At 46.2% G+C, this 11,765-nt stretch overlaps 1 protein-coding gene across 1 annotated transcript; it reads left to right on the top strand.

The window, feature by feature from the left end:
- The first annotated feature begins 3,184 nt into the window (after positions 1–3,184).
- On the top strand, positions 3,185–11,764 carry LOC139550355 (elongation factor 2b-like). The gene is made up of 14 exons (XM_071361211.1): positions 3,185–3,297; positions 4,933–5,147; positions 5,894–6,075; positions 6,370–6,581; positions 6,776–6,954; positions 8,239–8,344; positions 8,488–8,740; positions 8,913–9,108; positions 9,234–9,357; positions 9,523–9,765; positions 9,982–10,335; positions 10,554–10,736; positions 10,860–10,992; positions 11,231–11,764. The coding sequence occupies exons 1-14, from the start codon at positions 3,295–3,297 to the stop codon at positions 11,422–11,424; spliced, it is 2,577 nt and encodes an 858-aa protein (XP_071217312.1). The 5' UTR covers positions 3,185–3,294; the 3' UTR covers positions 11,425–11,764.
- The last annotated feature ends 1 nt before the right edge of the window (position 11,765 follows it).

Genomic DNA, 11,765 nt, shown 5'->3' with positions numbered 1-11,765 from the left:
TTGCAACTGCACATGGGGACAAAGATTGTACTTTTTGGAGAAATGTCCCCTTGTCTTATGAAACAAAAATAGAACTGTTTGGCCATGATGACCATCGTTATGTTTGGAGGAAAAAGGGGGAGGCTTGCAAACCGAAGAACACCATCCCAATCGTGAAGCACGGGGGTGGCAGCATCATGTTGTGGGGGTTGCTTTGCTGCAGGAGGGACTGGTGCACTTCACAAAATAGATGACATTATGAGGATGGAAAATTAATTGGATATATTGAAGCAACATCTCAAGACATCAGTCAGGAAGTTAAAGCTTGGTCGCAAATGGGTCTTCCAAATGGACAATGACACAAAGCATACTTCCGAAGTTGTGGCAAAATGGTTTAAGGACAACAAAGTCAAGGTATTGGAGTGGCCATCACAAAGCCCTGGCCTCAATCCTATAGAAAATTTGTGGGCAGAACTGAGAAAGCGTGTGCGAGCAAGGAGGCCTACAAACCTGACTCAGTTACACCAGCTCTGTCAGGAGGAATGGGCCAAAATTCCCCCAACTTATTCTGGGAAGCTTGTGGAAGGCTATCCGAAAAGTTTGACTCAAGTTTAACAATTTAAAGGCAATGCTACCAAATACTAATTGAGTGTATGTAAACTTCTGACCCACTGGGAATGTGGTGAAAGAAATAAAAGCTGAAATAAATCATTCTCTCCACTATTATTCTGACATTCGTCATCTCAAATAAAACTGAAGGACCTTGGCGTTACTCTGGAACCTGATCTCTCTTGACGAACATATCAACACTGTTTCAAGGACGTCTTTTTTCCATCTACGTAACATTGCAAAAATCTGAAACTTTCTGTCCAAATATGATGCAGAAAAATGTGTCCATGCTTTTGTCACTTCTAGGTAAGATTACTGCAATGCTCTACTTTCCGGCTGCCCGGATAAGGCACGAAATAAACTTCAGTTTGTGCTAAACACGGCTGCCGGCTGCCAGAATCTTGACTAGAACCAAAACATTTGATCATAATACTCCAGTGCTAGCCTCTCTCTACACTGGCTTCCTGTTAAGGCAAGGGCTGATTTCAAGGTTTTACTGCTAACCTACAAAGCATTACATGGGCTTGCTCCTACCTATTTTTCTCATTTGGTCCTGCCGTACATACCTACACGTACGCTACGGTCACAAGACGCAGGCCTCCTTACTGTCCCTAGAATTTCTAAGCAAACAGCTGGAGGCAGGGCTTTCTCCTATAGAGCTCCACTTTTATGGAATGGTCTGCCTACCCATGTGAGAGATGCAGACTCGGTCTCAACCTTTAAGTCTTTATTGAAGACTCATCTCTTCAGTAGGTCATATGATTGAGTGTAGTCTGGCCCAGGAGTGTGAAGGTGAACGGAAAGGCACTGGAGAAACGAACCGCCCTTGCTGTCTCTGCCTGGCCGGTTCCCCTCTCTCCACTGGGATTCTCTGCCTCTAACCCTGTTACAGGGGCTGAGTCACTGGCTTAATGGTGCTCTTCCATGCTGTCCCTAGGAGGGGTGCGTCACTTGAGTGGGTTGAGTCATTGACGTGATCTTCCTGTCCAGGTTGGCGCCCCCCCTTGGGTTGTGCCGTGGCGGAGATCTTTGTGGGCTTTACTCAGCCTTGTCTCAGGATGGTAAGTTGGTGGTTGAAATTATCCCTCTAGCAGTGTGGGGGCTGTGCTTTGGCAAAGTGGGTGGGGTTATATCCTGCCTGTTGGGCCCTGTCCGGGGGTATCGTCGGACGGGGCCACAGTGTCTCCCGACCCCTCCTGTCTCAGCCTCCAGTATTTATGCTGCAGTAGTTTATGTGTCGGGGGGCTAGGGTCAGTCTGTTATATCTGGAGTATCTCTCCTGTCTTATCTGGTGTCCTGTGTGAATTTAAGTATGCTCTCGCTCTCTTTTTCTCTTTCTTTCTCTCTGAGGACCTGAGCCCTAGGACTATGCCTCAGGACTACCTGGCCTGATGACTCCTTGTTGTCCATGTGGCCGTGCTGCTGCTCCAGTTTCAACTGCTCTGCCTGCGGCTATGGAACCCTGACCTGTTCACCGTATGTGCTACCTTTCCCAGACCTGCTGTTTTCAACTCTCTAGAGACAGCAGGAGCGGTAGAGATACTCTCAATGATCGGCTATAAAAAGCCAACTGACATTTACTCCTGAGGTGCTGACCTGTTGCACCCTCGACAACCACTGTGATTATTATTATTTGACCCTGCTGGTCATCTATGAACATTTGAACATCTTGGCCATGTTCTGTTATAATCTCCAACAAGCACAGCCAGAAGAGGACTGGCCACCCCTCATAGCCTGGTTCCTCTCTAGGTTTCTTCCTAGGTTCTGGCTTTTCTAGGGAGTTTTTCCTAACCACTGTGCTTCTACACCTGCATTGCTTGCTGTTTGGGGTTTTAGGCTGGGATTCTGTACAGCACTTTGTGACATCAGCTGAAGTAAGAAGGGCTTTATAAATAAATTTGATTGATTGACATTTTATTTTCTTAAAATAAAGTGGTGATCCTAACTGACCTAGGACAGGGAATTTTTACTATGAAAAAATGTTAGGAATTGTGAAAAACTGAGTTTAAATGTATTTGGCTAAGGTGTATGTAAACTTCTGACTTCAACTGTACCTCTCAAATACTTTCATGTTTCTGTCGGTACCGATCTTTAAAGATTGTGGAGGGTTGACCATTTTTACAATCTACAATGCAATCAATACCTTATATTGTGCTCCATTCAATAACATGAGATTCTGTGGCTTGATAAAAGATTTCTGGACTAATACTGCCTCCTTGTGGATTCGGGCTTGCATTACATGTCATAGCCATGTCATAGCACGTCGCACGGCGTTTATCAACGACAACCTGGTCTCATACACTAGACGTAATATAGTAAACATACACAATTTTAGCATTAGCCACCTAGCGTTAGCGACGACAAATTAGAATTCATAACATATCCAACGTTTCGGGAAATTCCAAACATATTGTACAAATCTCAATTCGTAACATATCATGCGAAATGTAAATCGAAAAATATGATGCGAAATGGATTAATACATATCATACGAAACATAACATATCACAATAATTATAAGAATTGTCAGATTTACATCTACTATGTTACGTCTTCCCCTGAGTCCACGTTGCAGCCGAACGTGAAGTGATATAAAGCAGCGTAAGGTGTCATAAGCGTTCTCTTTCCTGCCTATCCTTGGTCGAGGAAGGCGGTGTATTCGCAGTGTTCATTTTACCAAAAGTTTATCTACAAACATCAGGCAAAATGGTAAGTTGATTTTGAATTGTTTTGCTATGATTCGGTGGACCGGAGATTCAGTGTTGTCCATGGGTAAAGAGTTGTAGACCTCCTTCCACATTGCCGGTGGCCAGTTGAAAGGAACCGGGCCGGGTGAAGTAGCCTCCTGTGCACCCAAGATGGATGCTCCCTGTTTGAACTGCATGACGATGTTTAGAGAACCGCGGCGGACATAGTTAAATTAACCCCCATATGAGATTTTATGATTTTAGTTACCAATTTTCTCCATATAATTTCGTTTAAGGAATATAGTGGCTGTTTGAATCTACGCAGATGTCAAATATTGGTTTTTACTATCAAACTAACCGTCTTTAGGGGTTTTATAACTGGGCCCGCCCAGTTAACTCTAGGCCAGGGTTTCCCAAACTCAGTTATCGGGACCCTAAGGGGTGCTCGTTTTGGATTTTGCGAGATGGCACTACAACAGCTGACTCAACTAATCATCAAGCGTTTTAAAATTTTAATCAGCTGTGTAGTGTTAGGGCATAAACCAAAACGTGCACCCCTTCGGGTCCCGATGTCGACGACCGAGTTTGGGAAACGCTGCTCTAGGTGTCACCCGCTATAATTTTTTTGTGGGTAGTACTTTGTTTTTGACCACAAACGTTATAGCTAGTCACTGTTTGACAAGGGTCATTGGCAACCTCGATATTCAAAACCGTTGGTAATGGTAGCAAACTGGCCCATATGTCAATTCTAGTGTGACGCTAGGTAGCTAACGCGCAATTTTGTTGTATACGTTGGCAGTTAAACGTCAGTTATTGGGTCCAGGGTGGCATGACTTCTAGTCAGGTCGTTATGTGGTGGATTGCTCAAATTTAGGCCAAGTACAGCGTGATGCAGTTGTGCAAAATGGGCAGTTCCCAAGTAGCGTGCGTCACTGCTTATATCAAAAAGGCCTCTACTCAAGTCTAGGGCGGCGTATGCGCCAACGCTGGCTGGTTCAACTCAAAGAATCATCTCTTCGCCTTCATCAACAGAATAGGACTGCCACGACTACATGAGTCATCGAGCCACCTGCCGAGATAGCTAGATTTAAAAACGGATTATTCTTTATTGGTCAAATACGCGGCATATTGGCTGCTGGTGTTCCCTCCCTTTTTAAATTGTCTGTGTTGAATTCGTCAGACTACTGCAGGCTACTATCATGTCACCAGCCAAGATGGATAACATATCACCTCACCCCATTTGAACAGAAGACTAGTAGGCCTAATGCAGAAATCAGCATCCCTTTTCTGATGTGCCTTATAAAAGAGCTAGGTCATCAATGCATTGTAGCCCCTTTCTCCTCTAGCTAGATGGGGTTATCAAAGATGTTTACGTGCTTCTATAGGACAGTCAGTCCATCATAGCTCATTTCTCTTTCTGTGTTGCCTTTTATTGCACTTAAGGTTTTGACCAGGGTTGCTGCTGTTAAGAAATGTCAAATGCATTTAATCACGTACATATAGTCGACTTGAATATTCACTTAGTCGTGCACTGATGTTAATGGGAGACTAAGTGGGAGTTGGTTTGCACCAAATTTAATTTAGCCAGTTTAGTTATCAGTACTAGGAACAGATTCTCTTTTACCGTATTCTGATTATGTGGATCTTTGTGTCTCAGGTGAACTTTACAGTGGACCAGATCCGTGCCATCATGGACAAGAAATCCAACATCCGTAACATGTCGGTGATCGCTCACGTGGACCACGGCAAGTCCACGCTGACCGACTCCCTGGTGTCTAAAGCCGGGATCATCGCGGGGTCTCGCGCCGGAGAGACACGCTTCACAGACACTCGCAAAGACGAGCAGGAGCGCTGTATTACCATCAAGTCCACGTAAGTAGTACATGGTCGTGTTCATTCTGTTGCAAAATGTTTTACAACAAAAAAATAGGTTTCTTATTGGAGAAGTTCCGGTAGTCCCTCTGTTTCAGTCTAGTTGCCTCCCTTTCATTGTGAATGAATACAACCCAGGAGTGCCTGTTTGAATCTCATGTATGTTGCTTGGGGGGTGAAGCGCTTAAAGTTAAAATTGTTAGCCTTCACTGGAATAAATGTGAAAAAGCAAAGTAAATATATATATTTTACTTGAAGAGTGAGTGCTGCCCCTCCATGTGATCTGTTGACTCAGGGTGGCTTCTGAGCACCTTTTCCCATCCCTGTATGATAGGTTGTCATATGCTCTCACACTTTCATTAGTCTGCTGCCCTATGTACATAGTCATGAAACACTGATCACTTTCATAATGTTAACGTACTGGTTAACCGACTTCATAGGTATATATGGTATTCCATTCCAGGCCTATCCTATTGCTGTACATGTACTATTCAGATAAACTACAGTACCAGTCAAAAGTTGGGACACCTACTTAAGGTTTATTAATTTTTTTACTACATTGTAGAATAATAGTGAGGCCATTAACTGTGAAATAACACATGACTCATGTAGTAGCCAAAAAAGTGATCGTTTTCTACTATCCCTGTCTGCATCCCACAGCTGACTGGGATGCTTGGTTTCAGACAAACAACCACATTAAAGTATATAATTCACCTGTTCTCTCTACCCTCCCTCGCTCCTCTCAGGGCCATCTCGATGTACTATGAGCTGGGGGAAAGCGACATGGCCTTCATCAAGCAGTCTAAGGATGGGCTTGGCTTCCTCATCAACCTGATTGACTCACCGGGCCATGTGGACTTCTCCTCCGAGGTTACAGCCGCCCTTAGGGTCACCGACGGCGCACTGGTGGTGGTCGACTGCGTCTCAGGTACACTCACGGTCTTGTCTCTGTACTTCGGTCTCTTGCTGTTTTGTGTTCTGTCTTTATCCCAGTCGCCTCTCCCACTCTTGATTTTCATGTTCATTGTAGTCATTTAGTGTATGCTCTTATTCAGAGGGACTTACAGGTGCAATTATGGTTGAGTACCTTGCTCAAGGATATGTCTGCAGATTTTTCACCTAGTCTGCTCAGGGATTCGAACAGCAACCTGTTACTGGCCCAATGCTCGTAACTACTAGGTTAACCTGTTCATCTAACAACTTCTCGCTCTCCCATGGTCAGGTGTGTGTGTGCAGACAGAGACTGTGTTGAGGCAGGCCATTGCTGAGCGCATCAAGCCTGTGCTGATGATGAACAAGATGGACCGGGCCCTGCTGGAGCTGCAGCTGGAGCCTGAGGACCTGTTCCAGACCTTCCAGCGCATCGTGGAGAACGTCAACGTCATCATCGCCACCTACGGAGAGGATGAAGCGGGACCAATGGGTGCCATCATGGTGAGACTGGCACGGGTTGCGTCAACAGAGTTCTGTGGTTTAAACGGACGTCTAACATGCTTGTTACACCGCAATGGAGAAACCCATGTCCAGTTGAACTGACAGATGTAAATGGGACTAGTCCCCTAAACTCATCATAGGGAAACATGTTTGACATAACGGATAATGACCTGGCCCTATTTTTCTTCCCTCAGATTGACCCTGTGATTGGTACCGTGGGGTTTGGGTCCGGCCTCCACGGCTGGGCCTTCACTCTAAAGCAGTTTGCTGAGATGTACGTGACAAAGTTTTCTGCCGGCAAAGACACCCAGCTGGGATCAGCAGAGAGGTGTAAGAAGGTGGAGGACATGATGAAGAAGCTGTGGGGAGAGAGGTACATGCACACCCACAGTACATGATGACCTACTACTGTACATAGTCTACACACTGTACATGATGACCTACTACTGTACATAGAAATATTCTTTAAGATGATGTGAGGACATGATGAATAATCTCCGGACAGGGAGTATTCATCCGGACAGTACTGGAACGAGATGTCTGTTTAGATGGACAGACCAAAAGATTGCACAAGTGGAAGACTCAATGTTGAAATTGCGGGTAGACTGGTACACACGTACTCTGGGTGTGTTCCAGATAGACATTCTCTGTGCAGATTGTCAGATGTGTGTAGATAGATGGATAGATAGATAAATATGCTGTCTGGAGAAGTGTAGCATCTCATGAACCACACCAATGTGAATTAGTAACTATTTCCACAGAGCTGCACTAAATGTATCTGGAATGCACTTTCTCTCTCTCTCTCCCTCTGGGCGCACTTGATTTAAAAACGCCTGTTGTGCTGGTTAGGTGGTGCTTGTACCTTAGGACCAATGAAATGGCTCCAAGGGACAACTCCGCCTACCCCAGCACTTCGGACGAATTAAATTAAGTGTGCCTGTTCTCTCTCGCTTTCTCAATCACACGCACACAGGTGCGGGCGAGGAAATATTGAAAAGAGATTGCAGGTATGTGGCGTGACACAGGCAGCCCCATATGTACAGTGTTTGTCTCTGTATGGAGACCTGAGGAAGACCAAAGGGTTGAAGACACAGTAAACCCATTTGGGAGCCTAAATTGCAGGTGCGCACTCTTCTCCTATGCTGGCAAACAATCTGACGTGTTGCAAATAATTCCTGTTTTTGGCTGTTTACGTGTCACGGCTGATTGTAACCTACTATATGTAAATGCTTGCGAGTTCCTGGCTGTTGTAGTGATATGAAGTTAACTGTTGCACTTGTCTTTTTTCCCTGACTCTTAATAGCACTGGTTTTGCAGATGGAAGCTATTTTTGAAGACAGTTTTACCAAAAGGTTTTGTTTGCAAACGGGGTCTAGGTCCATTCGAATTAGTCAGTCAATTCAGGAAGTAAACTAAAATGAAAGTTATAATTATTGAAGGGGGGTTATTTTCTCAAACCTGATAATTTATTTGTTTCAAGTTATTCCATGTTTTAAATTTAAATCACTAAGTTGATTTCAATTGGACTGGACCACTACCCTGGTTGCAACTTGGGTTGAATGCACTTTTGAAATGTGCACCGCTCTGTATAAGAGAGTCTACTAAATGACTGAACTGTCATTGTGAATGTTAAATGTGTGTGATGTTCACCTGGTAGGTTTTTTGACCCAGCCACTGGGAAGTTCAGTAAGTCTAACCTTGGCCCTGACGGTAAGAAGCTGCCCCGCACCTTCTCTCAGCTGGTCCTGGACCCCATCTTCAAGGTGACCCCCCCAACTGTTTTGATACATTATGCTTTATTTAACTAGTTACATTGCTTAACACCATTAATTGATTATATGTAATTCATTGACCAATAAAATATACATGTTTTTATGGTAAGTAACTTCTCCCTTCCTCCCTCCAGGTATTTGATGCTGTCATGAATTTCAAGAAGGACGAGACAGCCAAGCTGATAGAGAAGCTGGACATCAAGCTGGACTCCGAGGACAAGGAGAAGGAGGGTAAGCCCCTGTTGAAGGCAGTGATGCGTCGCTGGCTCCCGGCCGGAGAGGCTCTGCTCCAGATGATCACCATCCACCTGCCCTCCCCCGTTACCGCCCAGAAGTACCGCTGTGAGCTGCTCTACGAGGGACCAGGAGACGACGAGGCCGCCATGGGTGAGGGCTCTTAACTTCAGCCAGCCCAGTTTACACACTTGGCGCTTTGATTTGATGTCTACACAACATCCAAAATAAAGTAACCGTCCATGTCAACTAGCAAAGGATTAGACATCACATCTCCTAGTTGATATAAAGTCTGGTATCATAATTCTGATTAACATCTTCTCAGGTATCAAGAACTGCGACCCCAAGGCTCCCCTGATGATGTACATATCTAAGATGGTGCCCACCACAGATAAGGGTCGCTTCTATGCCTTTGGCCGTGTGTTCTCTGGCTGTGTGTCCACCGGCTTGAAGGTGCGCATCATGGGACCAAACTTCACCCCTGGAAAGAAAGAAGATCTCTACATCAAGCCCATCCAGAGGTGTGTTTGGGGCGGGTACCATTTTAGCACAGCAGATGCGTGTGACCTCAAACTTTTTTTAACGCGTTGTATATTCTCTTCCCCTTCATCCCTCTCCCATTTGTCTCCTCTCTCTACCATTGTAGGACCATTCTGATGATGGGGCGTTACGTGGAGCCCATTGAGGATGTACCATGTGGGAACATTGTTGGTCTGGTTGGAGTTGACCAGTATCTGATTAAGACTGGGACCATCACCACATTTGAACAGGTGGGTTGTACAGCTCATGTTTTACTATAGCAAAACTCAAGATGGCTTTGACTTTTTATGACTGGAGCGCTCTGGTCAAAAGTAGTGACCAATCTAGGGAATGGGTTGCCATTTTGAACGGACAATGGATGAATATTTCTTACATCATATATGCTTGTCCAACAGGCCCACAACATGCGTGTGATGAAGTTCAGCGTCAGCCCTGTGGTCAGAGTGGCTGTGGAGGCCAAGAACCCTGCTGACCTGCCCAAGCTGGTGGAGGGACTGAAGCGTCTGGCCAAGTCTGACCCCATGGTGCAGTGTATCATCGAGGAGTCTGGAGAGCACATCATCGCCGGGGCCGGAGAGCTTCACCTGGAGATCTGTCTCAAGGATCTGGAGGAGGACCACGCTGGCATTCCCCTGAAGGTGAGGGCGGGGGAGGAACAGGGCATAGGGAACAAGATTGTACTCAAGAGGGAGACTACTGTACTTGGAGAAAGCAATGGTGCACTACAGGGGTGATTTTGTGTTCCACTGACAATCTGCGTGTCTTTGCTCTGTTGCCATGGTAAGATGAGTCGTGGAGATATGTGGACTAACTCACTGTCCTAACCTGAGTCACAACTCTCCTCACCCTTACAGAAATCTGATCCAGTGGTGTCCTACAGGGAGACTGTGTCTGAGGAGTCTGAAGTGATGTGTCTGTCCAAGTCCCCAAACAAGCACAACCGTCTGTACATGCGGGCTAAACCCTTCCCTGACGGCCTGGCCGAGGACATCGAGAAGGGGGACGTCAGCCCCCGACAGGAGCTGAAAATCCGCGCCCGTTTCCTGGCTGACAAGTACGAGTGGGACGTGTCGGAGGCCCGTAAGATCTGGTGCTTCGGCCCCGACGGTACCGGACCCAACCTGCTGATGGACGTGACCAAGGGAGTCCAGTACCTGAATGAGATCAAGGACAGCGTTGTGGCTGGCTTCCAGTGGGCTGTCAAGGAGGTGGGTTTGCGTTGAGCTTGATAACCAACTGCTGCATCACAAGTCATTTTCCTTGCAAAAGCTCATTGAAGCATTGTAGTTTAAATCTACATTCATGTCTTCAGTTTGTATGTGTAAATAGGTTAGAATCTCCAGTGTAGACCATGCTGCAGGTACCTAGTTTACTTAGTCATTTCTGTCCCGAGTTGTGACATGCAGTTCCTTCCACCCTCCTACAGGGTGTATTGTGCGAGGAAAACATGCGTGCAGTCCGCTTCGACATCCATGACGTGACCCTGCACACGGACGCAATTCACCGCGGTGGCGGACAGATCATCCCCACGGCCCGCAGAGTGCTGTATGCCTGCCAGCTCACCGCCCAGCCACGACTCATGGAGCCGGTCTACCTAGTGGAGATCCAGGTGTGTGTAACTACTTTGCCACTAACCTGACCACTTTCTTACTTTGAATTTTATGCTAGGCTATAAGGGTCTAAATGTGATCAACTATGATGTTTCTGAATAATGCATTTCTTGTCTCTGCAGTGCCCAGAGCAGGTAGTGGGTGGGATCTATGGTGTGCTGAACAGGAAGCGAGGCCATGTGTTCGAGGAGTCCCAGGTGATGGGCACGCCCATGTTCATAGTCAAGGCCTACCTGCCTGTCAACGAGTCATTTGGTGAGTGTTAACTCGATCTGGAGCTTACCAGGGACGAATTATGGGAATTGGAATTTCAGTGTACATAAAAAATAAATCTTAAATTAAATCGTGCTGACCCAGCCCTGTGAAGAACATTTATTCTTATCTGATAGGTAATGTCTAGAGGTGCCACATTGAACTCTGACCCAGAGTGTTGGACCACAACTGGCAGATAGACCTCAAACGTTAACTGTTCTTTTCTGTCCCCCGCCCCCAGGGTTCACCGCTGACCTGCGCTCCAACACGGGCGGCCAGGCCTTCCCCCAGTGTGTGTTTGACCACTGGCAGATCCTCCAGGGAGATCCCCAGGACCCCACCACCAAGACTGCCATTGTGGTGGCCGAGACCAGGAAACGCAAGGGGCTGAAAGAGGGCATCCCAGCCCTGGACAACTACCTGGACAAATTGTAAATGTTGTCCTGGTTCCCCCTAGTCACTACAACCCCCACCCCACTTGTGTAGATTGAGAATGATTGGGTAGGCATACGCAATATGTGGAAGATTTCACCTAGCCTATCGGAGGGTAACGTGACGCTATTGGCATATTGCTTATGGTATACCTATCCGACCCTTTCAGATGTACACAGTGCCCAGGGAAAGGGACTAGGAAGTTAATGGTTGTCTGACCTTTCCCCCCCCTTCTGGGACTGTACAGTGCACTGTGCGCAGTAGCGCTTGCCTAAATGGAAACCTGGTGACATCAATCCAAGGATGGAAATGTCAATCATAATAAAGATGAATAGAAATTGTAC

The sequence above is a fragment of the Salvelinus alpinus genome, chromosome 23 (assembly GCF_045679555.1).
Source record: "Salvelinus alpinus chromosome 23, SLU_Salpinus.1, whole genome shotgun sequence".
Lineage (NCBI taxonomy): Eukaryota > Metazoa > Chordata > Actinopteri > Salmoniformes > Salmonidae > Salvelinus > Salvelinus alpinus.
This window is presented reverse-complemented; position numbering and strand designations above follow the sequence as displayed.